The 25,570-nt window shown below is 41.0% G+C and overlaps 7 protein-coding genes across 7 annotated transcripts; 5 read left to right on the top strand and 2 right to left on the bottom strand.

Moving 5' to 3' along the window:
* Nucleotides 1-1,137: 1,137 nt before the first annotated feature.
* MELLADRAFT_116326 (uncharacterized protein) lies at nt 1,138-2,708 on the top strand (the record flags this gene model as incomplete). Its single annotated transcript, XM_007409642.1, has 6 exons — nt 1,138-1,321; nt 1,573-1,726; nt 1,815-1,933; nt 1,994-2,086; nt 2,147-2,277; nt 2,355-2,708. The coding sequence occupies 6 exons, from the start codon at nt 1,190-1,192 to the stop codon at nt 2,626-2,628; spliced, it is 903 nt and encodes a 300-aa protein (XP_007409704.1).
* A 2,403-nt stretch (nt 2,709-5,111) lies between these two features.
* On the top strand, nt 5,112-6,430 carry MELLADRAFT_62738 (uncharacterized protein; the record flags this gene model as incomplete). Its single annotated transcript, XM_007409643.1, has 3 exons — nt 5,112-5,300; nt 5,359-5,876; nt 5,947-6,430. 3 exons carry the CDS (start codon nt 5,112-5,114, stop codon nt 6,428-6,430), a joined length of 1,191 nt encoding a protein of 396 aa, XP_007409705.1.
* Nucleotides 6,431-8,408: 1,978 nt separating this feature from the next.
* Nucleotides 8,409-8,726, top strand: MELLADRAFT_106000 (uncharacterized protein; the record flags this gene model as incomplete). Its single annotated transcript, XM_007409644.1, has 1 exon — nt 8,409-8,726. The coding sequence occupies one exon, from the start codon at nt 8,409-8,411 to the stop codon at nt 8,724-8,726; it is 318 nt and encodes a 105-aa protein (XP_007409706.1).
* Nucleotides 8,727-13,414: 4,688 nt separating this feature from the next.
* Nucleotides 13,415-13,714, top strand: MELLADRAFT_124460 (uncharacterized protein; the record flags this gene model as incomplete). Its single annotated transcript, XM_007409645.1, has 1 exon — nt 13,415-13,714. One exon carries the CDS (start codon nt 13,415-13,417, stop codon nt 13,712-13,714), a length of 300 nt encoding a protein of 99 aa, XP_007409707.1.
* Nucleotides 13,715-17,414: 3,700 nt separating this feature from the next.
* Nucleotides 17,415-18,121, bottom strand: MELLADRAFT_105999 (uncharacterized protein; the record flags this gene model as incomplete). Its single annotated transcript, XM_007409405.1, has 2 exons — nt 17,415-17,475; nt 17,673-18,121. The coding sequence occupies 2 exons, from the start codon at nt 18,119-18,121 to the stop codon at nt 17,415-17,417; spliced, it is 510 nt and encodes a 169-aa protein (XP_007409467.1).
* Nucleotides 18,122-18,810: 689 nt separating this feature from the next.
* MELLADRAFT_62737 (uncharacterized protein) lies at nt 18,811-19,729 on the bottom strand (the record flags this gene model as incomplete). The annotated part of the gene is made up of 4 exons (XM_007409404.1): nt 18,811-19,127; nt 19,197-19,303; nt 19,374-19,581; nt 19,639-19,729. 4 exons carry the CDS (start codon nt 19,727-19,729, stop codon nt 18,811-18,813), a joined length of 723 nt encoding a protein of 240 aa, XP_007409466.1.
* A 3,849-nt stretch (nt 19,730-23,578) lies between these two features.
* On the top strand, nt 23,579-24,443 carry MELLADRAFT_85895 (uncharacterized protein; the record flags this gene model as incomplete). Its single annotated transcript, XM_007409646.1, has 3 exons — nt 23,579-23,767; nt 23,841-24,025; nt 24,107-24,443. 3 exons carry the CDS (start codon nt 23,579-23,581, stop codon nt 24,441-24,443), a joined length of 711 nt encoding a protein of 236 aa, XP_007409708.1.
* Between the last annotated feature and the right edge of the window lie 1,127 nt (nt 24,444-25,570).

The raw sequence follows: 25,570 nt of genomic DNA, 5'->3' as shown, positions 1-25,570 counted from the left end.
GAGACTGAAGTTGACATGCTGAAGTGATAGTGGTTGTTAATGAAGATCTTGTTGACCTTGATGATAGGGAGAATCGAGATTGATTCGTCTTGCCTAAAACTGCAGTTTAATAAAATACACTTTAAAACTACATTTGGCCGTCACACATCAGTCAGCATAAAGCAAGCATACTGAAGCCTCAAAGCTCCTCACAATTGTGGCCAAAAATTTAAATATTCTCACCATGCTGATGCGCCTTCACAATCTATGCAAGTGCAGTCTGTACGCTCCCGTGCTGGCTCAGCCGAAGTATTTTGGACGTATGTTTTGCAGAAATATCTTTGAAACTAACTGATGGTTTTGACTTCCAACGGTGAGAGTGGCAGAATCATAGAACCCAAGCCACTTTATATGCCAGCAGGAGGTATTTCGAATCAGTTTTCTACTGAACACTCGTGATAAATGACCAATAATCAGGAGCCATAGTGCTCCTAACGGAACCTGAGCACTCCTACCTCAAAAACCAAGCCGCATCTTTGACATGATCAGCTGACATATATCACATTGTGATGAGCAAAAAGCATGAGATGGATTCCAATTACCATGATGAACACCTGACCCCTAGGCCAAAGTGAGAAGAACAAACATACGAGAAAAAAGAGGGGCCATGTGATACAATTTTGCAGAGCTGGGCGTGCAAAAGTGAGGAAATACATATAAAATGTTTCAAGATAACAAGTTATTGTCTACCAAGGCAAGCTTCCAATTTACCTGGCGTATCTAAGAGAATGTAAAAAGTCTAGTAGGAGTTCACCACCAACTCGCAAGAAATTTTCAAAAAAGCTCGAACATGTGCCAGTTTAAAATCAAAGGTAGCATATGATCATCATTGGGATTTCTGCTTCTCTTCTCAAACGTGGTAGTACCACTTCACAGTCTTTTAAAGCCTTCAAATCAAGCCAAAATTCCAAATGCTGAGTGTGAGCAGTTGAGCCATGTACAAATGTTGGTGAAGTTTTTATGGTTTTATAGGTGTGACAGTGTATGTAGTTAGGTTTCCAGTGAAATCAGCTTGAACTCGGCCTGTTACGGAAGTTACAGATCATAGAACTGAGTCTGTGATCGAATTTCTCACCGAGACAGTTCAACCAACTTCAAACTCAATCCTCATCAACTCATCACCCATATCATCATCAACAACACCCTTATCATGTCTCAACCAGTACCTCCTTCCTTCAAAGACCTTGGAAAGGCAGCTAACGATCTTTTGAGTAAAGATTACCCAATCTCTGGTACTCAACTTGAGGTTAAAACAAAGGCACCTAACAATGTCGTCTTTAAAGTGCGTCTCAAGCAATTTACTTTTACTCGATCATCAGCTACTCTTCTCTTTCGCCCTTTCAAAGATCCCTTTATCACTCTTCGACCTACACTCACTTACTCTACTTCGACTGTTTGTTTCCTATAACTAAATCCTTATATCCAATCTTGTCCCGATCGATCACCGTCCTTCCTCCTACTTTGACGTTTTCGACCTTTCCGCTCTCTTGACCACTTTACCTGATCTCATTTTGATGTCTATAAACTCTCTAGGTTGCTGGTTTACGAGACAGCAGATCTGGTTCGATCGGTGGTGACCTTGAAGCAAAATACCTTTTACCCAAGTACGGTCTCACCTTCACACCTACCTGGTCCACCTCGAACCTAGTCAGGGCTCAACTTGAACTTGACAACAAATTTGCCAAAGGTGGGTCATGGGTCATCATCCTCATCGTTCCGTTTCTCATGCTAAAGTGACTCTCCCCCGCTCGCGATGATCGGTTATCACATATAAGGTCTCAAGCTCGACTTGGCCACTAGCATCAATCCAGTCACAAATGCCAAAACTGCCGCCTTGACCGGAACATACAAGCAGCCCGGGCTACATGCCAGGACATTAGTCGATATCTTCCGTGTAAGTCTCTCGTGGCGTCTTGTGTGATCACCTTGCTTATCTCTCAATCCCATGTTGTAGGGACCTGCTTTCACTTTGGATGCCGTTGTCGGTCGGGAGGGTTTCCTTGTGGGAGCTGATGCCACTTACGATGTGCAAAGAGCTGCAATTAGCGTAGGGTTGATTCACCTAATCGAGTTTTGATTTTAGCTCATCATTGAAATGTTTATCCAGAAATATAACGCTGCAATCGGATATTCTGCTCCCGAGTACGCCATCACTTTACACGGACTCTCCAACTTGTCCGCTTTCCATGCATCCTACTACCACAAGGTGAACCGTGATGTTGAAGCCGGTGCAAAAGCGTGAGTTGAATTCACTAAAAACTCAAGATTAAGACTATTGATTGACAATTTCCTGGAGGTGCTATGGATACATGTAGGATCTACAACACGAAATCGACAAGTAAGGACATCATTCTCGAGGTTGGCACCAGGGCTTACCTCGACAACGCCTCTTTCATCAAAGCCAAGATCAACAATAACGGTATCCTTGGTTTGGGGTACACTCAAGCCCTACGACCTGGTGTGAAAGTCAGCTTTGGGCTTGCACTTGATACTCAGCAAGTCAATGGAGCCAGCAATGGTGATGATGAGAAGAGTGGGGGTGGTATAGCCGCTCACAAGGTTGGAGCTAGCTTAACATTTGAATCTTAAAAGTTGTCCTAAGAAGGATTAAATTACCTTTCCTTGAAAATCACATTCAATATAAATAGATTAAAGGAAGTATAAAGATCTTCTAAATAACGTTTAAGATTCCCTCTTACTGAATCATGGGTTACAGAATGCCTGCGCTGTGTTTATGCCTTGTCTCCTGATGATGAGTCCTGCGTGCTTTGCATGCCCTCTTGATCTCTCCTTATAGAGTTGTAGGCATGAGTGTGGCTAGAGATTTTGAGTGGGGTCTGATGATGTTTGTATGTTGTTGAGTATTGTTCACCGGATGAGGGGTTTCTAAACCAATGGAGGGACTTTGTCATGAGATTTGTGCTCATACCCATTGGCTTTTGAATCAGTTATGTTTAGTATGCTGTGTTGTACAGCCGTTCCAAGGAAGGTTGACAACTGTTTTTTGGAGAAAGTTGTCTCCGCAGCGGCTAAAACCAAAGACAAAACTTGATTACAGGCTTATTATTTCCTGTATTCTTCCAATTAGCGGAGAGACAAAATCAAGTGAGGGATAAAACCCGGGTTTTGCACATTGGCGAGATTTTCAAAAAAATCAATCTTTGTTGGAACAGCTGTACCTTTGTGATCACAATCATGTGAAACAAGTGGGTACATACTAGGAGTGAACTTCTAGTTACATAGAGAATAGGTTACAAAGCCATGTGACGTAGCCACAACAAATGATGGATAAGCCATTGCGTCGCGTGTGATTGGCACTCTTGTGATGATTTTCCTTGCGAAAATCCCTCATTACCTTTTTAGTAATGAGGAAGCTGTTTACTCTCTGATATGATTAACACTTATAATCCAGCGGATGATCTCGAGCTTCGGTTCTTTCCACTTTCCTTACTTATTCACTCAATGGATATTATAATACTTCTATTCAAGTATTCTCGGCTTATTCGAGATCTCCGCTCATTCTTGTTAAATTCATAGTTAAATTGTTAAATCATTTATAAAAAGACGACAGTCAAATCAGCGACAGGTGATCTAATCTTTGAAGATATATGGGCGGTGAGATCATCCGGTCTTGACATGAAGAAGATACCTTTTTGGAAGGGGTCAGGCTACCCCAAATCTGCATAGTGCTGTACGTCACGCTTTACGGCAAGCGCTTGGGGATGCTCTCACTGACTGCCCATGAAGAGGTGGCAGTAAGTCTACTATATGCTGGGTCTAAGTAGTTATTGTCACATCCTGTTGACCAGAAATTCTCCTTTGTGCTGATTTTGGGCTCCTAGCTTTCGGGGGATGTATGCATCAAACTCAACAAAGTCCCTCGCGCCGAAGGCAGGCTTGAGCGAGGAAACACCTTGCAAACCCTCAGCTTGCTTGGGGTTTTGAAGAATACGTGCATATATGACGTACGAGTTTTCTGAAGACTGAGACGCAAGTTCCTTCAAGTTCTTAGTCTCGCGCAGAAAATGCAGCACGTTTAACCAGAAGGGGAGAAATCGCGAAGGGAGAAGAAAGACGCAGCACAATCCCGTTTGAAGGAGTTTCCGTACACATGCTTTTATTTTCTCCCATTGCTACTTTCCTATTGCATCTCGGCCGGCGCGGGGTCCGATTCTCTGCTGAACAATTTTGAAATGTGTAGCGTCGTTATCGTAACCATGATTGAGGCGAGGTTTAAGCTTAAGTGGATCCCAAAACGCTTGTTAAACATTATTCTTTCTTTTCTGTGGGCAAGTTGGCGTGGGTGGTGGTAGCTGTCGTCAAGTAATGATCGGCCGCAAGTTTTATCATTCACAGGCCTGACTAGATAGGTCATCTGTGCTTTGCTTGTTTCGATTAATTCCATTCCTTTATCATATCTACGGACTGGACTTGATTTACTATCCTCAAGATATCGAGCTGAAGTCTCTCAAGATCTCTTCAGCACTCTTGGCCGTTGTGACATTGGTCGTCATCCAATTCGGACTTGATTTTCGTCTTCTGGTATCGATCGTCACAACAGCTTTGCAAATCACGGAAGCCGTGTAAGCTATCCAGATAATAGACGTCTAAGGATTTCTCTTTTCTTATATCTCATAGCGAAAAGCTCAAATATCTATCCTTCCTTCCTATAGCCCAGCTTTATCTTTGTTTCTCTAGTTTGTCGTTTTGGAGTCTTGTTTATCTCTTGTCCAATTAATCTTTAATCAGTGTCGTCCGTTTTCTTCGTTGCATCCTACGTTTTCTGGAAAAACCTCCCGCCTTCACTTAACAAATAATAACGAATCCCTCCAGCAAAAGCATCACGGAAGTCGCCATCGAGCTCTTCGCTCGACACTCTCCCCCACCGTCCCTGGGACGTTTCATCATCCGAACAATTAGGCTTATTCGTAGTAAGAATCTCACTTTACGGTCACAAGGAGAACAAAAACACTGATTTTCACTTATGTCGGTTGCAAACAGCACTTGCACTGTGTGCCAAGTGACATCCTAAGCAGACGCAATACGTATTACGCGACCAACAATCAAGACCCATGTCATCTTACCGATCCGCCAATGCGCCCAATGCATTCGTCTCATCCAGACGATCGTTAGCCTTGCCTGTTATCCTTGAAGACCAGGAATCGTTCTCCCGTGGAACAATCCATGGTAAAGATCAAACAGGCCCACTCCCTGAGAAAGTGGGAGAGATTGGTAGACAGCATCCATCTCGAGTCTATCACGTATCATCCAGCTAATTTCATTTGAGTTGGCATCGTAGGATACACTCACCAACAACAGCACACCAACACAGTGCAAGACTCGCGAGGAATGCGCTTACAATCGTATGCTGTCTCAGGACAACCGCAGACTATCCCATCGCAGGCCCCGCGCGGACGACGGATGCAATCAAATGCGAGCTTTGCAAATGACGACGCAGATTTAGAGGCTTGGGGTGGAAGACCGCGTTTTGCTTCTGAGCTCGCCGGCGAGTTCATGAATCAAGTCCCGATTGAAACTGGTGATCGTCCTTCCGCTCGCCGAGGATCAGGGACTTTGGTTCATCGATCTCTATCAAATCTGTTCCTCAAACCTGTCATATTGGTTATGTTCGGTGTTACCCTCTTGATTCTCACTACCATTGGATTCATTGAAACTCAGCGCCGCATATCAAACGCCAAAGCCTCGCACGACGCCCAAATGGATGACCCGTCGAGGCATAATGGGGAAAACGAGCAAGGAGATATGGGTGACGGAACTCTGAGTGGTGTCTCGTTTGCTTACATTGGTACTATCTTTGTAGTTGCTTTATTGGTCGAGTGAGGTTTTCCCGCTCCACCTTTACAACACCCCGCTCGAACTGACATCCTTTGAATGTTTTCTGAGCAGGATTTGTATTTTGATTGGTTCTTTACGAAGTCTATATCATCGGCTTGGATCTTTCGTCGATCAGACGTACCCTGTCCCAATACCTGATCTCGCAAACCCACAAGCGATCTTACCCCCACCACCAGCGCTCCCATGGTGGGCAAAGGCTCTCAACATCACGCCTGAAGCAGCTCGAACACCTCCATTACCACCCTATACGGCTGTGTTCAACATGATCCGTACTGGAAGTATGGCAGGCCCAAGTCCAAGGACAGGTGACATTGAGGATGTAGAAGTGGTTAGAACGCTCGCGATGGGACAAGGAAAGCCTGCACCTGCCTTTGGTGGCGAAGAGTTTAGGCAATCTACAGTCTTGTTGACATCTGAAGTGAAGAATGGGCCTGTGATCTCAAGAACGAGCTCAATTTCCTCGAGTACTACTGCTGATTCAAGGCGTGGGTCTCTTTCACCTGGGTCTATTTCACCAACAACTACACATCGCTGAAAGTAAAACGGACTGCCGGTGTGGTTTGGTGAATCCCTGTATGGCCCGGAATTCGAAGCTTGGAATATCAGAAACAAATCTCATCAGACCTACCTTCCTGTAATTTTCTTCATTTGTGATTGAGAAACTTCATATCATACAATCTCTTTGGAAGGAGTTCAAGATGATTTAAATAATTATTTAACTTTTCGTCGTGTTCAATCTTTTGTCGTCGCGTTTAATTTTTTGTTGTCGTGTTTAATTAGCTTATAACTTGAGAATTGTAATTTTTGAAACATTTAAACTTGATTTTGTGCGGTCTTTGGTATAGACCCATCCATCTTGACATACATACTTCATGATGAAAAGCGAGAAAAACCAAAAACCTCAGGAGGCCTTTGAGAATGTGAAAGATCAAGCAAAACCAAAGGATTCAAGTATTCCAAAATAGCCGAATAAGATATTTTATAGAAATAATGTTAACTGAGTCACAAGTATCATAGAACGCATTCAGTTCCCCTGCGTTGTGCATTCTTTTTTGTTTTATCCACCAAATGAGCATTCTCTTCTGCTCAAAGCTCAGCCATGCCTTGCGTCTGAGAACCGCCAGTCTTGCCCATAACTCATATGTAACCTTCCAGCTAAAAAGCCCATCAGCTATACCAGAGAGGCGAGAAATTTGACAAGGCTTGAAACCTGCTATAGGGTATTTCGTCAAACAAACTTTCAATTCAGCTTGATCCGAAAGTTTCAGAAACGTATTCATCGCATCAAATTGCATCATCAAGATACAAATGCAATTGAAGTGAAGAGAGCTGCGGAAATGACGAAGTCTATGATAACGCGGTGATATATTCCTCAATATAAATTTCTGATTTAAAGTAAGATATTATGTGGTAGCCTGCTGGATCCTGCGACTTGGATCATTTCAAGGACGCCGTGGATGAAGAAAAGCATATAACCAGGGCACTTGAAGCATGTGCAGAAGTCTCAGATGAGATACGAAATGACCTGCGATCGAAGTGAACAAAAAGACAAATCCTATCATAACTGATCAAGCGATGGACCAGATTCCGCAAAATAACATTCTGATCCAACGGTTTGAGAGGGATATGTAATATTTATGATCAGATTTCATCAGCCTTTACTTACTTGAACCATTTTTAAAACGTACCGGGCAAAATGATGCGGATAAAGAAAGCAAACTTGCAGGGAAACTTGAAGCATGCGGAGAATTATTAAGATAAGATCCGGAGAGACCCTTTGTGTGAAAAAAGGCTCATCCGAAAGTCTCAGAGGATGTGTTATCAATTGATAGCTTTAATCATCGGACGCGAAGGGGAGTGCGCAAAAAGAAAAGTCGATGATAGCTCATTGAGTGATGGAGCACATCCCGCAACATAAGCTTCTGGTGGAACGTGTTAGGTTTCAGTTGATAGCTTTCCTTATCAGAACCGTGTATGAGCTTCAACTCCAAGAGAAAAAGTTCCAGAATACTGAAGCAATGGACTGAAAAGCATAAAAGGAGCCTTGTTGTTCTCATCTTCTTTGGATTTAGCAGGGTAGACAGAGTCATTGATACTTACCAGTAAATTCTTCTCTTAAGTCCATTCTCAGCAGAAGATCCCCTGGATATAATCCTTTACTTACCAAATACTTGTCTTTCCCTCACTAAAAACTCTTCCAATTGTGTCTCAAATCATTCGCTAAGCCACAAAAATTGTTGCAGATCAAAGGTAAGTGACCTTCTTAATATGACTCTCTTATCACCAGACTAATCTTGACCCTCCCCCCGGGCCCCACTATCAGACAGAAAATTGTTCGAATTTTTGGCCCCATTTGAGGCAATCCCATCGGATACTCCAACGCATTCACACATATCCTGCTTGTAAGTTGACTAATAAATCGAGGAACTGAGCGAGCCTTTGAGTATTTTTTTGACTGCAGACTGCAACTGATGAAATCATTCTCCCTGATATAGTATTACAATTGACCAACAATGAATCACGTCCGCGCGTGTCTATATCTGTGGGCACTTTTTGCAGCCGGCACAGCATGGGCCAGATTTGACATGAATTCTGATGGATGTCCTGGAACACGTTTGACAGCATGCGAAGAAAGAAACAAGATATGTGGAGCTTCGGTGAAGTGCCCTCGATGTCATAAACCTGGTGAATGTGGTGTCACCGCGAGTTCTGCTTTTGACTGCCGAGACTGTGGAGGTATTCATTACTTGAATAACCGGCACACTCACGATATAGCATGTTGCTCCAGCTGTAGTGAACAACTGCGAGATTCTGTTTCCTTCAAACTCTAGTAATCCTCAACAAACCCCGCAAAAAGCAACATCAACAAATGTGAAACCTTGAGTATTGGAATCTTTTGATGTGGATTAAGTGAGAAATAGGATTGGGTACAGCAGCCATGTTGATTCTATCTCCAATAGTGTTCATCAGAAAAAAATGGAGTAGAGAATGTTGTGGTTAATATCCAGTTTCTCATCAGTTCCCTTTCTCACAGCTCATGAAGGTATTGATTGGAATTTGATGTTGTGGGCTCAGTAGGAAGAATAAACAGCAAGGCTGTTGCAGGTGTTGGTTGTGCGTAGTAGGAAATGTTTTTCTTGCATTGTACTCCTCTGTTCTGAACTTTGAATTCCTTGGGAGTTTAGGGAAGCTTCATTGTGCCTGTTGTACCACCTTTCTCTTTGGTTGTACTTCATCCCCCTCTGGCGTAGCCTATGCTACTCTACATAGGAGTTCATAGATCTTGTTTGGCCTATTGAAAAGTACAGGGGGTTTTGTTGCAAAAAGTAAATTATAAGATTGATCATGATGGAAAGGGACAAAAATCCAAAAGAAAACACACCATGTTGTGGGTCACATGTTGGCCACAGCCTTTTTCTCAAATATGGGGAGGGCACACCCTATGTGTACTCCATTGGATGAACAATGATTTTTCACCTATTTTGCAGTAATACCTTGACCAAGAAACCAAAATTAAGGCACCCAAGACGTACATAAAACCCCAAAGCACCGGGTGAAAGGCATTTAAACCAATATTTCCACTAAAACTAAATGTAACAAAGTGTCCGGTTGGTCCAGATGTTTCCTAATCCCCAATGTTCACAATGGCACATAATTCAACCCTTGTGTATCTATTCTTTGCACCTATTGTGCATCTTGCTCCCCCAAAGAAATTGAGCCTACCTTACCCCCCTCAGGCGCAACGGGGTGTGTCTTTTTTTAAATAAAGCACCCACCACATGACTTATGGTCCCACTTAACCATATGTACATGAGGGATATTAATCACCATGGTCACATCATCTTTATTATAAATTTTCCACCCTTTGTGCAACTTGTTGTGAGTAGTAGTGTACTTTTTGAGAAGTGCAGAAAGGTGTTGTTGTCCAGTGCATTGGGAGACCTCTAACTATAGCAGAAGGGATGGTGGTTTGGTCTTTTTTTGCATCCTTTGCAACTACTCTGGCATGCAAGATTGATATAGTTCCTAGAAACACACAACATCAGTTTAGTCAAAAAAAGATCAATAAAGATAATAAAACTCACACATTCATCATCTCAAACCTTTTGAGCTGGATCTTGCATCAAGACAAGGACTCCAGCTTCCTTTTTTGGATTCAACATAACAGTGTTTTAGTCTTGGATTCTGGCTTCAGAAGTGATGAAGTGTTCACAATTGTTAGGGTATTTTTTGAGTTGAGTGATGTATACCTGCATAGAGATGTTTCCTTGGGTGTCAGCTTGATTGAGGATATTGGAGTTTCCATCAGAATTGGGGTAGGGTCTTTGAAGGCAACAAGTGGCATGCCGGTATGTCAGTTCACTGCCAGCATTAAAGAGGTTCCCAGATGGGAATATGGGTCCTAGTGATCAGATTCCCATTCTGCTACTGTTACACAGTTCCATGAATATTGCCTGAGTAGCCATTGTGATATATGTAGTCAATATTTTGAAATGTGTGTCTCAATCTGAACAAAGTTACAGCATGTATTACACATGATTTCCTTATCTAGATGAGCAGATAACTGAGCGGACCTGTATGTAGCTGATAGCTAAGGATTTACTCAGATGTTTGCACATATGTAGTGTATGCTTTATGGCTCAGATGTGCAGTGCGAGATGATTTGATGCTCCATTCTTCTCTCAATGATATTCCCAGCCTAGGTCATGTTCCGACCAGGGAACCTATTTAATGCTGGCAGTGGTTCTTGGTCTTCTGCGCTGGGATCTTGTAGGGCAAAAAACCAGGCTTTCAACCCTTCTTGATTGAATTTCTTGCAAATCCGTTGACCGCCTTGCAAGTATACAAGGCCTCAAAGTGATTTTTACCACTGGTTCAGTACAGGTGTTTTTGGAAAAACAACCTGTATTATTCAAACTTCTAGATATTGATTGAAAAAGTGACCACTCACCTTCATGAGCGCAAGGAGGCTTGCTAGGTGGCTTGATGGAACAATTGTGATAGGTTATCTTGTTCAGAAGATAAACACCTTCTGAGAGCTGCAGGTTTCCAGGCAACTCAAAGCATTCCAAGACTTGGGATGAGCTTATTAACCTTGTTGGTATGGTGGATTCTGAGGCTTGGGATGAGTTGAGTACCAGATAACCAATCTGACTCTGAGCAGGGGAGTTCAAGAAGGCCTGTGCAACAGAAACTTGACTGTCTGGAACAGGGAGATTTCAATTATCTAGCAGTTACCTTGAGTTCATGAGACATAGCCTTGCCACAGCTGTGTTAATCTGGGTTTTGGCATTGTGTTGGTGTGGCTAAACTGGGCATGCAAGGGTGAGTGTTTGAAAAATAGGAGTTGGGGTGGTCTTTGGTCTACATAGTCAAAAACAGAAAGCAAAAAATTGATAAAAAGTATATGCAATGGCAGGATGGAATGCCTTACCTGTTGGAGGGTGCATGTCAGGACACCTAAAATGGCCACTACCAGTAAAGTAGTTGGGAGGGGTAAGGGAGTAGTTTTAACCATTAAAAAGAAATCAGAGAATGGGCAATCAAGAAAAAACAGCAATTGGAAAAAGGCAAACCAGGGGAACTGAAACAAAAGGGAGGTGAGGGAGGGAGATCAAGGAAAACATCAAGGCTTGATTGAGAGCCCTCTGATACCATTATAGGTCTCTAGAGCTGTTGTCCAATGATGTTTTGCATCACAGAGAGATTTGTGTTAGAAGGAAATTACAAGAAAAATCAAATAGTTGGAACCAAGTGTTCTGTAAACAAGTGCATGGATCAGGTGCAAACCAGAGGGCTTGACCAATCTGGCAAGCTTTTTGCAATTGACTGGAGATTGTTCATGAAGTGAGTTATTAGTAAACTATAGTTTTGAGCTTTAGTAAAATTGAATTGATTAAATATTAATGTAGATGACCATAATTTCGCAGAATTAAAAAACTATCAGAAAGTATGTACAACATTTCTCTACTTACTACTCTTGATCTTTCTCAATCTAAACACCATCATGCTATGTCAAACTAAGTGAGTATGTTAGAACACATCCAGACTGCTTTTCCAGCTTGATGCTTCCTTGTATGTCCTGCTTGTCACTTGAGCATTATCCTCTGCTTATGTCATAGTATTAGCAATACCACATATCTGATAATCACAAAGCTTCCCTATTACTCATAAGTAATTACATTCCAGCGCAATCAGCCACTAGCTGTAGGCAGGCAACAAAATTGCCAAAGGCTACATGAAACCTGCTATGCATGTAAATATTTTGTAAAATGACACTTCAATATGGCTGCATCCGAGGGTTTCAGGTATTCATCCTCAAATTGGATCGATCTAAGAATGCACTGCACAAAAGACAAAGTGCATGATAAAGCATTTAAACATGAACCATATTTACAAGATAAGACTTGTATTCAGAATTCAAAGGGACATAAGTTTCATGTTATTCAATAGCTTTTGAAATCCTCCGAGATGAATCATTCCAAAAAAACAGCGGGTGAAAGAAAACATATAGCAAGGGCTCTTGAAGCATGTGCAGAAGTCCTTGATAGGATGTGAACGGATCTGTGATTGAGGTGGAGACAACTGCTCCAAAGACACATTGTATGATAACTGATTGAGTAATGAAGCACATGCCACAAAACCAGCTTCTGATACAACGGTTCCAGGGGGCTATAAAGATCTATTGATCATAGCGTTCAGTAGCCTTCTATGTACATCAATAATTTCTAAGACGTCGCAAAACACAAGATTATGGGAACAACAAAAGAAAACTTGTAGGGAAACTTGAAGCATGCGGAGATGACTTACATGAGACCCAAAGACACTCCTCATGCCAAAAGAGGTTCGCCCGATGGCCTCACTCTGTGTTGGGGATATTAATCGATAGCTTTCATCATCGGAGGCAAAGAGAACTGCACAAGAGAAAAAGTCTGATACCTGATCGAGTGATGGAGCATATCCCGCTGAATAAGATTTGATTTCTGATGGAATGTGTTGGGTACATATCAATTGATAGCTTTCTTTATTGCAAACTTATGAGCTTCAACTCGCAGCATAATTGCTTCAGCATACTCAAGCAATGGACTGAAAATCTTAAAAGGAGCCTTTTCAATTCTTCAGCAAACACTGTTGGACTCTGAGTCCTGGATTATTCCGTTATTTACCAAAGGATACTTTTTCTTTCCATCACTACAACTGACAAACGCTTCCAATTGTCTCCTGACTTAGTCTCACGCCACCAGACTTTTTGTAATTCAAAGGTAGACGACTTCCCTGAATTGATTCTCTTATCACCAGGAACAAACTTTGACCTTCCCCTTACACTATTAGATATAAAATCCTCCAAATCTTTGGCACCGTACAAGGTAACTCCATCAGATATTTCAAAGCCTTCACACACGTCCTTCTTGTAAGTCAACCAAATCAAGAAACTCAGCAATCTTCCGAATAACCCATTGATTGTTGACTGTGACTGATGAAATCGTGCTTCCCAACATAGCACTACAATTCGCTAACAATGAATCATGTCCGCGCATGTCTCTACCTGTGGGCACTTTTTGCGGCAGGCACAGCCTTTGCCAACGAACCAAGAGCCTGTGAGTGCATTATGGAGAAGCTGGTCGGACGCTTCAAATGCATGCCATTCACCTGCACTCAATGTCAGAACGCAATTGAATGCCCACAGAAGGGTATCACAACGAGATACGAGTGTCACACTTGTAAGAACTTAAAAGACTATCCGTACCGCCACACTCACGGCCAACAAATACAATCAATTTGCCCCGCCTGCGTGGAATTATCTAGAGAAACGCGTTGATCATTTTGATTCTCTAGTAATCTCCACAAATCGGAATAAATCTTGTAGTCAACATCCAGTTTCTCATTATGTAGTTCTCTCCTGTCAACTCAAATCTCAGACGAGATCTTTGCTTTCTTTTTCTCAAGCAATGATTGATTTTTTTTGTTAAAACTCAACCAAAAATAAATTTAGCATTTTAAATTTCCCAATCTCTTTTGTTGCTTTTCATTGGTTTAGGAATTGGTAGAGTTCCCGCTCCATTATTGTCAGAAATTCAAGGTCAATCTCCCAATGCAGTTCATGGATTTTCATTCTACTTGAGTGTGATAATCTAGATTTTGTTGTGAACTTGATTGATTATATGTGAATGTTTTATTTTGATGTTGATGATCAGTTCGGGTAGTCAAAGCATTGACTTGAACAAAGCAAGTCTTGCAATGAGATGTGTCTATGAATATTTCAATTTGGAATGAGTCCAGCCTCAATTATCAAGAACATTGGCCAAAAGAGGCTGCCTCATAATCTTCATGACTGCACTTTTACTCAAGCTCAATCTTTAGAGAGAGCAGAGACAGTCTCATCAAGACACTGGAAAGCCCTTAGTGAGGTGTCTGATGAAGATTAGGACTTTTTGCAACTTTTTTCTGGTCGGATATTGAATTTTAGTAAAATTAGGATCTTTTGGTCAGAAGCCCCCGTGGTAATTGTGAGATGGGTAAAAGTCGGAGAGGAACACTAGCAAGTTATTAGTAGAGATTATTATCTCTGTGACTGATAATGAGCAAGAACAAACCTGAGAGGAACACTAGCATGTTACTAGTAGAGATTATTATTTCTGTGACCAATAACGAGCCAGAACAAACCTGCTCAAAGTGATGAGTAGAAATTGGTGAGGAAAAAGAGAAATTACAATGAGTAAAAGAGGATCTCTTTATATAGCAAACACATCACATACACAGTCACAGCAAGTCACAGCAGATGATGGCATAACATATGAGAAGAGAAAACAATCATATGAGACAAGAATGTAATATGAGAGGATTTTGAATATAAGATTAGAGAAACCAAATAAGTGTAAACATCTATAACTTCAATTGCTGTTGACCATTTCAAGTGTTATTGTCAATAGGGATTTGTTGTGGTGAATATATTGAGAAGCTACTTGGTTATCTATTACTCAAGCAAGGGATAGGTATGGGTGTCTTACATAGACATCCATCTCTGCAAGGGAGCAGATATGGTAATAGGAATGAAGGTACAATGTAACAACGTTGAAGACATCAAAGTGAGAAAGTAATGGTCAGATATGCAATTCAGGATCCAGTAAACAACATCATGGGACAAATCTGGTAAGGATTTGTCAAAAGAAAAAGAGAACAGGTACATTTTGAAGGCACACAAGTAAAATAAACTGACAGTGCACTTGAAATGTGCAAGGCAGACAATACAAGAGAACAAGAGGAAATAAGGAAATCAGAGTATCACAAATTTCCTAATTTGACAAAGAAGTACAAGAGAAGGAAGCGGATGTAGTGAGAGGGTAAAGAGTTTTACCCAAGGGGTTCTTCAATGCTATCTGTGAAAACAATGCAGACTTGCAAGAGGAAGTTGGGTGTTAAAGGGGGTTCAATGGTATGGTACAATGACTGTAGAGTGTGTTAAAGGCTTGTGTATACATGTCACAGTTGTGGATTGTACTTTAGCAGATTATGCAATATCTATTGTATCCTCATTCAACAATCTGATATTTGAATCCCGAACAAGGTCTGCCACTTTGATTATCCACTCAAAGCAATGGATCTGGAACCAATTCAAATGACTGGGTTGAATATAGATTAGTATATTCTGCTTCTGGCTCAAGCAACCCCAGGCTGTAGATAAAAATCATTCTTGATTTGTGACCATCTGTTCCTCCAGTAAATTTCGGCCAGTCTGAGTCTGTTTGAGTTGTGGTAAGGAGCCCAATCACTTGTGACTATTTATCTGGTTCAGGTGACAACCTTGGTAGGAGCTATACAAGGCCGCTAGATGTTATGATTAGCTACAAATCAAGTTGTTATGCTGTGTTGTTACATGTTGCGTAGGTACAATAGCCAAATGAAGATACATGCTGTGAATTTGGATTTATTTGGTAGATTGAGTGACTTCCATCAAGCAGTTTTTCTCAATGTATCATAATCTGGCAGTGTCTTCACTGGAAACTGGAACAAGGAAGACAGTGTTCATAGAGGATAGGTATAATCCAGATCCGATCATCACTTGCCTGGTCCATGAGATCAATGTTTTGGATCTTTAACCAATAGACAGTGACTATAAGTCCATTTTTCTCTTCTATCTGGTCTTGGCTATTCTTTATCCTCTTGTCATTCTCTTGGCAGTATTGTCAGCTGGGCTAAGACCCTTTGCCATCCTATTCATCATACAGTGTTCAAAACTCAAAATCAAATTTGTTTTAGAAATTGAAATGAAATAGGATATTGACCATAGCAAATCAACACCCTTAGACCATTGACTAGAGCTTGCAGAAAGGATACATAACTTATACAAACTACCATCACATAATTTTCAGACAGTAAATAGATTGATTGTTGAAGTGATAGTCTCCCAGTGCAACTGCATTTGATATTGGAGAGGTGAGCCAAATATTTATGGAAATTTGAGGATAGAAAATCAAGAGTTGACAATCAGTGACACAAATTGAAAGATATGCAATCAGCACTTTGGGATACTTGACAACTTTAAAAAAGACCAAGATCAGGATACAAAAATAACATTGGAAACAATCCATCTCAAAAAGAGTCCAAGATTAACTCCATCTGTTACTGGCATTGGGCTGAGTGCAGTTCAGGAATTGGCAGGGATTGCAATCAAATTTTCCAAGACTCATAGACTCCAAGGAAGTTGGTTGAGTCCAGTCCAGTCCAGTCAATTGTTGAAGAGGCTGCTCATAGAGAGAGCTACATGTGTGGAGAGATGGGTGGTCTTGGGTCACCAGTGGCCCATATACGGATTTAGTACTGTGCAGTATAGGGTTTGTATCTTGCTTTCTGGGATGGCTTGCTCCAAACTTCCCTCTCCCGGCCATTGTACCTGGTTCTTATGGCCCTGGAATATCTCAATAGTCTCACCCTTTTTAGTGAACTTAACAATTTTTTGAGTAACAATTCTTTGTCACTTGAAAGATTCAAAAGATTCAAGTTTTTAGGCCATTCCTATTGTTTGTTATGTAAGAAGTTCAATTTATATAAGGCCCCCAGGTGTTTACGTCTTTGATTGTACAATCCACAAGTCAGCAAAAATATTGTGCCATCATGTACGGAAAAACTGTAAATTTTTAATCATAGAAATTTCTCTCATGTGATATTTTGGGTGAATGCTTTATTTCCAGAACTGGCGCCCATTCAAAGCAAGTTGTGGGAATTCTTGCAAGTCTTTGTGCAAGCCAGTTGAACGCATTGTCCAGATCTTCTGCCATGTTTTCATGGACATCATTGGACAAAAACACTCCAGGACATATGCTGACCATGTCTAGGTAATTATGCCAAACCCTCTTCTTGTTTTCAAAAAGATATCTCTTGTGACTCTCAACAGTTTAATGTTTGCCTATCAACTTTGGAAATCCTAAAACTCTAGGCCAGTATGTATAAATCAAATTGTGAGGCAACAATGGCTCTTGAATTGAATTTGATACCAGTTCCTGACCATGACGTGTGGTGTATTATAAGCCCACTTGCGGTTGGGAAATTGCATTTGTTCCTGGGTGACTTGGCTCAGACAGCCTTGATGGTCCATATCACAATGATTGTGCAGGGGGGTAGTGTTTCAAATATGTCTGCTCAAAAGTCTTTATTATATGTGTCTTTCCTGAGGAAGCTATCTCCAACTTTTTTGATATTTCAAGATGCCTACCTCTTCTGTGATACTTTTCTATAGCTCTGATTTCTGACTGATGTTTTTTCACATCCACAGGACTCACATGGATAGTTGCCTTGGGTTTGGATTTCTAGAGATACTTTGCCACAGAGTCAAAACTAAGAGTTGTATATGGTTTAAGTTGTGACCAAGAGGCCTGCCAATCTGGGAGAGTTGATGATTCCAAAGTAGGAATGTTGTAATTGGTGTGCAAAGGAATCCAAATTGTTCACTGAAAGTTGTGTCATATGCATTGGTGTAAGGATTGTCCATTGGTGTGATGTGACCAGTAGGCGTAACGGGAATGTTGCTAGGGATTGGAATTGACATTGCAGGCACATTTGAGCATCCATCAGAAGTATATTCTCCTTCCAATTGATCAAATTTCCTGCTGATGGAGTGTTGACACAGATGCCAAGTGTGATGTGACCATGCCAATGGTTCCGCATAGCCTGCTGTGGCTGGAACAGGGTGACATATGGTGCTGGTAAAACCCCAAAGGCTCATAGCCATGAGTAATATAGGCCAATCAAGCATCAAGGCCAAGATCTATCACAACCTCCTGTTAAATAGATCCATGGTTGAGTTGATTAGTGTGAAGTGCATCTTGTTCATAGTTTTAATTATATATGACTTGGAGCATTTGGACACCCGAGTACACCTCAAACCACAGATTGTGACATCTCAAGTCCCCCAATGCTAGCTTAAGTGACAATCAGTCACAACTCACAGTCACCATCAACGCTTTGCACTATTTCATCAAATGGGGGTGGAAAGAATTGGCTTACATGCGGTGAAGAACAAAAAACTCCAAAGCTCTTGTCCGGAAAATCCTGAGGATTTATGTGTTGTGATGTCTTACACAACTTACAACCCTTTATTTAATAACAAAAGCAAAGAACTAAAACATGTAGGATACATATCACAGTAAAAGACTGTTTATTTCTGCACTTTGATCTCAAGCACATTGAACTGCTCCACGGTACACTGGGGTTTTTGTTAAACTAGTTGCCAAAGCACTTGTATTCAGTTGAATACATATTTCATATAAATCCTTGATCCCAAAAGTAAAGCCAAGCCAATAGGGGGGCCTTCAGGATCTTTTGCTACATATTGAAGAGTAGAACACAACATGTATAAACCATTGAGATCAAGTCTGATCAGTCAAAAAGTAGCAACAAGATAGGCTGTGAATGTTGTGACTACATTATCTGACAGAACATAGACTTTGGCAGCTTGCGGTTGAGTCTTTCAAATTTTTCACACTTGACTTTGTTTTCATATTCCACAAGGACCTTTTGGATTCCTTCATTCATTAGATGATTTTGAGCATTAAAATATTTCAAAAACTCATAGAGAACAGGTCTTTCATAGGTGAAAGTAGTTCCATCTTTTTCTTCAAGGAACACTGCCATGATTCTACTTGTCTCCTCAAAACTTCTCATGACTAATTTTTCCACAGTTTTTTGTAATTCAACAGTCTCCCCCAATCTCTTCATGTTCAAGAACACGTGAACATCTTCAACAACCCAAGATACATCATTGTTAGTCTAGATTCATGGTTTGGATTTGATCACAAATCACTCACGTCTTGCCCAAAATTGAATAACCTTGATTGCCTTGGTTGGATCCAACAAAGGACTCAAGTTCATGCCATAGGGCTTCACATCCCATTCCACTGATCGGAATTCAATTCTAGTGCTTCAATATGAGTCTGGGTTAACAAAGGTACTCTTCTTTCACAAGGACTTCAGGATTAACATACCTCTCATCCTGCAAGGAGTCAATATATTCCAAAATTGTAGCTGAATGAGATCTCAATTTGTTGTGTATCCAATCTCTGTAGACTTTTTCAATAATGCTATTGCTAGGCAAGTTATGAACTGATTCAATATATTGTCTTTGGACAACTTGAGTCTCCACAACTTTTTGTAACTGCTTTTTGTGTCTAAGGCTTACATAAACCACCGCATCTTGATGGTGAACTCAGTATGATTTCTTTCCTAGTGGCAATTGATATGCTGACATACCTAAAGTCCAAAGTGCATATAGATTTTTCTGAACTGATGGAGGCCAATCTCCAGCTAATCTCATACCATATTCACCAATTGATGCTTGCATGGATTCAAAATCACTTAGGTCTCTTGTGATTGAAAACAATTCAAAAGGTGAGTGTGAAGACTGATGCAAGTGACTATCAAGAACAGAAATTACTTGACTAACTGTTCCATGATACCAGAGAACCTATATAGTATGAACCATCTTATCTTTGTACAATTTTAGTGCAATATTCAACTCATCATGCCATAGTTGATTCTTGATACGACGTCGAATACAATACTGTATGGTATCCATTTTGATCAATTGAGCCCATGTCACTTGAACAACATCAAATGGTAGGTCATAGCTCCTAATGAGTTGATTTAGTGTTTGCAAAATTATTATATTCTCTTCATCATCTCCCATTGGAAGATGTATTTGCATCATGTCAAATAAAGCTGCAAGTCTGTCTTTCCAAGTTGCTCTGTCTTGCTTCATCAGCCTGCTGATAGATTCAATCAATCCCCTATGTTTCTTCTTGGATGATTCTGTTACATGACCTGCCAAGTTTGGTTAGAGTTCAGTATGTTGGATACCTTTAACAAATATTTAGTTGCAAGGAAATCAGATTTGTTCATAATTGGTACTTACTCTTCTTCCAGAATTTTTTTACCTCGTCTGATGTTAATGGTCCAATTTCAAATGTAATGTGATGCTTGCAATCAGAAGTAGAGCTTCCATGACCGGGTTTGACTGTATTAGAGGAATGGGTCAGTTCATAAAAAAAGCTCATGTAAGAGTGAAGACAGTCTATTGACATTTTCTGGACAATCCTATCACGCTTTCTTGTCTGGGAATTTGGTTAAAGGATAAGCCTTCCTGTTCTGTATGTACAAAAGTCTGAACACCATGAAAATTGATTAAAGACTGAACAATTTGATGGAGGATGATAAACTGGTATGCTTTTTTGATTGATAACCAGGTCATCATAAGATCATTTAATTGCTTATGGCTACTAAGAAATTCAGGATGTGTGGTGGCAAGGACTTGAGACAGTTTTCATTTGGCCACTTAGAACGTAGAATACCACACTCAAACTTGATTACTCAAACAAATCACAGTGACATATCTGTGTCAAACTTTATCTGAAGTTTGGTCCACTCAATTGTATGAACTTAACACATGTTTCTGTTGCATAATACTCATGACAATACTATTGATATATGCTTTGCCATCTATGACTCATGTTTCAAAGTCATTGTCCAACTTTACCACACTTTTGGTCAAGGCTCCTCTTGATTCATCATCATTATTTCCATTTCCGTCACTGTATCATTGTATCAACATCTGTGTTTATGTCCCTCAAGTACTCAATTGTGAAGACAGTCTACTGACATTTTCTGGACAATCCCATCACAAGTTCTTGCCTGGAAATTTGGTTAAAGGATAAGCCTTACTGGTCTGTCTGTACAAAAGTCTGAACACCATGAAAGTTGATTAATGACTGAACAATGTGATGGAGGATGATAAATTGGTATGCTTTTTTGATTGAGAACCACTTCATCATAAGCTCATTGAGTTTCTTATTGCTACTCAGATATTTAGAACGTGTGGTGGGAAGGACTTGAGACAGTTCTTATTTGGCCACTTAGAACTTAGAAGACCGCACTCTTACTTACTTACTCAAACAAATCACAGTGCCATATCTGTGTCAAACTTTATCTGAAGTTCACTCCACTCATTTGTATGAATTTAACACATGTTCCTCTTGCCTAATACTCAATACTCTTGATATATGCTTTGCCATATATGACTCATGTTTCAAAGACATTTTCCAACTTTGCCACACTGTTGGCCTACACTCCTCTTGATTCATCATCATCATTCATCATCATCATTTTCATTTCCGCCACTATATCATTGTATCAAGATCTGTGTTTATGTCCCTCAAGTCCTCAGTCTAATCAGCCGCCCTACCATATTTGCCACTGAGATTGAAAATACTTTACTTTGAGTGCGTCTTGACACTGCATGTCCTAACCGTCTTGTTTGTTTCTTGATATTTGCACCATTTTGAATGTATTTCTGTGATTTGAGTGAGGTCTGACAACACGCAAACGCCGCGAAGCGCGCTGCAGGACCACCTCCACAGCGACAGCGCAACGAATCATCGCCGCGCCAGGACACAGCCATCGCAGTGCAGTCGCAGTGAGTACAAACATGATTGCGAAGACGGCACGGCCAAAATATTCGCCGCGCACCGTCGGCCGCCGTTGCAGCGGCCCAAATCGCGCAGCGGGCCGCAGGCCGCTGTCAAGGCAGCAAAATGCTGAGAAAAACAGGGAATTGGCACATTTGTTTTGTTTATATAAAATCATTATTAATTGAAATGAAAAAAGTTATCAAGTGAAATTAAAAAAGAATTCAAAAGGAAAAGCATGTACAACAAAGATGTAGAACATGTATCAAGAAACCTATTGAATCACAACCACTTTACTTTTTTTCTTCAGCTCATTTTCCGAATACCAATTTAGATAAGGGTGCGCGAGATTTTTCCAAACATTGTTTTGCGGACCATAAGCACCGCAAAACTGGATGGCTGTAAAAATACATTTTCCCCAGACAATCTTTAATTTTACGGCACTTTTTTTTTTAATGTCTGGGAAAAAAACCGTTGTAAAACATACACCTGAAAATTACATACATGTACCTACATACACGAATTTTACATACAAAACTTTCCACCAATGTCGTTCGGAAATCATATCCACCCAAAATTTATAACATTCACCTCCATTGTCCATTTTTGCAGTGCCACCCTTGCAGAGATCACAATCACTCGCAACTGAACCATCGGGGAATTCACCAACCAAAACCTCATTTCTATAACTTTGCAACACTTCATTTCCAATCAAGATGATTGACGTTAACCCAAAATCATGTCAAGTATTGACATCAAAAACAATCGATTCCAATCAATATGATTGATGATGATGTTACGTACAATTAAATGGCCAAAAAGAAAGCCATCAAGAGAACAGAGGTGAAACAAAAAGAAAGAAAAGAGGTAAACCAGAAACCCACACCAAATGTTGAAAAGATGTCGCACAACGGCCATTACATTCTTTCTTATCAGAAAGAACGAAACGACATTATCACACGAGTAGTATCAGCCAAGAGTGATCCCTCTTCTTACCAATTGATCTTATCTTATCTTGGTCAGTCGGCAAGAAAACATCATATCTGTTTATTCTCTTGCAAGAAACAAACCAGATACCTTCAAGCTCACAATCTCCAAGCATCCCCAATTACCACTTTAATCGAACTTTTCTTCTTGAATTTATCATCTCTTCTCTTATACCATTCTCGTGCTCATTTGTTTTACCTCAAAATGAGTGACTCATGTGACTTTGAAGTCGGCACAACCAATTCTGAGCACCAACCACCGGCACCAACCCAACGTTATGAGGAACAGGAAGGAACAGCAAGGAAACATGCACCAAAGAAGGGCAAGAAGACCTTTGGTCTGCCACTCAACCGGCCATCTTTCACTACCTACATTGACGAGGACACCACCCTTGACGACCAAGGGTATCCGTTACTGCCAAATGGTAACACGGTCTATGTCAGGCAACCCGGCGAAACCCTCATCAACTGGGGAACTTTTGGTTTTACCTACGTTACCTCTGGTGGTGGCACAAGCAAAGGCTCCGACTGGCAAATAGTTTGATACACCTGCTTAGGTGTCCTACTCTGCAAGAACCTGGAATGTGAATACCCTGGCTCGCCCCCCACTTCCTCCAACAAGAGATTGGATTGGGAGAGCAAGTAATTCATGCTCTTTCAAATCGCTGAATCGGACCTTTCTGACTTTTCCAATCTGCTATCAGACCCCAGAAGTGCCCAGCAGCCCGATGCACTGACTACCTCATGTATATCCGCCGCAACAACACAATATGCCGTATGGACAAGCATCTACCAACTGGCTGGGGAATCATTCGACACTGTGGGATCCACGACCACCCATGGCCTTGTCGTGGAAAGCCAGACAAGCTGTCTCTTGACAAACTTAGCAAAAAAGTGGTCAAAAACCCAGATGTGGGGCCATTACGACTGAAGGTATGTCTTCATCATCATATTTTTGTGTGGTGTTAATGCTGATTCTATGTGCTGTTGCTTTCCTGATTGGAAGGTCGGGCGCGCTCCAGCTGGGAAAAAAGAGATCACCACAGTTACCAACATCCACCCAGCATTCGGAAACCTTCACCGCTCGGCATACTACCGCCGAAAGCTCCTCGTAGATGCGGGTGTCATTCCTGAAAAGAGGATACCTGGCACAGCAGATAGCTTCATCTTAGACATGGGCCATTGGGCAGAGTAAGTTTTTGTCAAGTAGATTATTTTTACAAAATATTTGCTGATGATTCTATTGATTTTCTCAAATCTCACCCTTATTAGTCGTGGTTTGCGCATGATCTCTTGTTCTTTCCTGCCAGAAAACACGCACATGACATTTCAAACTGAATGGATGGCAGAACAGCTGCTTTCCCGTGACAATGACGACCGATTTTACGGAGGTGGTCTACTTTCAGACGTCACCTATAAATTCTTTGTGAATGGCTACTTACTTTCAACCTCAATGTACCACGGTGTCCTGAAGCGATGGATGCCAGTTCAGCTAACTTGGTTGAGAGGTATCAGCAAGAAGCACTACGCCGCACACTTTGTCACCCTCATGAAACAAGTACAAAGCGATCCTCGACTTACCAACGCCAAACGTGATACGCTTGTTTGACAGGTGGTCGATTTTTCTTTGGCACAGAAAAATGGCTTTATCATTGCTTACATGGAGGTGTTTGAAGAGACCAATCGCAACATGGCACTGTCCAAACTACAAGGGTGCAAAGAGCACTTTTGAGCACAGGTCACCCGCATGAAGAGGAACCATGCTATTATTCCCAGGGAGAAAGAGGTATGGGTTTTCCTTGCTTGAATTTTGTCTTCCCATTCTTCGTGGATTTTGATTGTGTCTCTTATTTCTTTTGATGAAATAATTTTGTAGGGTTTATTTCAGAAGGCGGCTATGGCACTTTTGGAGAAAGACAAACCTGGCGACTTGACGTTCACAGAAAAAATGGCGAAGCTTCCCCATGAATACCCAAAAGCCAAGAAGTGGATCAAATGGTGGCAGACCTCAGACATTGAGACCATGCTTTTCCAATCTTGACCAAAGCAATTAGACAATGACGGCCTTTGCATTGATCCTTTGCCAGAAACAACAAACGCCCAAGAATCTCTGCATAGTGTTTATTACATGATTTTGTACGTAACTTCTACTCCTACTCTACATCATCTTTCCACCACCGTGACTGAAGCTGCTGCGTATCCAGGGAGGGCAACTGTACTGTTCAAATAGGACTAGTACAGTCAACTCTCTCTAAGTGCATACACATGTGCGGGTGGAAATGTTATGCACTTAGAGGAATATTCACTTACGGAGCTCTTCTCTCTAAGTGCATGATAGTATGCATACCCTCTAACTGCATGAAATGTTGCAGTTAGAGGAATATGCCCTCTAACTGCATGGAAATTTGCAGATAGAGGGATATGATGTGCACTTCTTTATCAAAGAAATCGCAGCAGAGAGAGAGACATTGTGTCATATAGAATCCATTTCAACCACATGGAAAAGGTTTGCATAAAAAGAAAAACAAAAATATCGCATAAGGTTCACTACAGGAAATCATTTGTTGTTGTGATGTATTTGGAAAAAATCGGTGAGGTCAGTTTGTTTTGAGAAAGAATGAAAGATTTGAGTCTTGATGTATCTTTCAAGCTTGTGCAAAGGGGCATCACAATCATCTGCCTCAACACAGTCTTGTGTTTCAATGAAGCGAAACAGAGTCGACATTCTTTCATAGC

The sequence above is a fragment of the Melampsora larici-populina genome (assembly GCF_000204055.1).
Source record: "Melampsora larici-populina 98AG31 unplaced genomic scaffold MELLAscaffold_16, whole genome shotgun sequence".
Taxonomy (NCBI): Eukaryota; Fungi; Basidiomycota; class Pucciniomycetes; order Pucciniales; family Melampsoraceae; genus Melampsora; species Melampsora laricis-populina.
The sequence above is the reverse complement of the archived record's forward strand: the minus strand, read 5'-3'. Positions and strand labels throughout refer to the sequence as shown.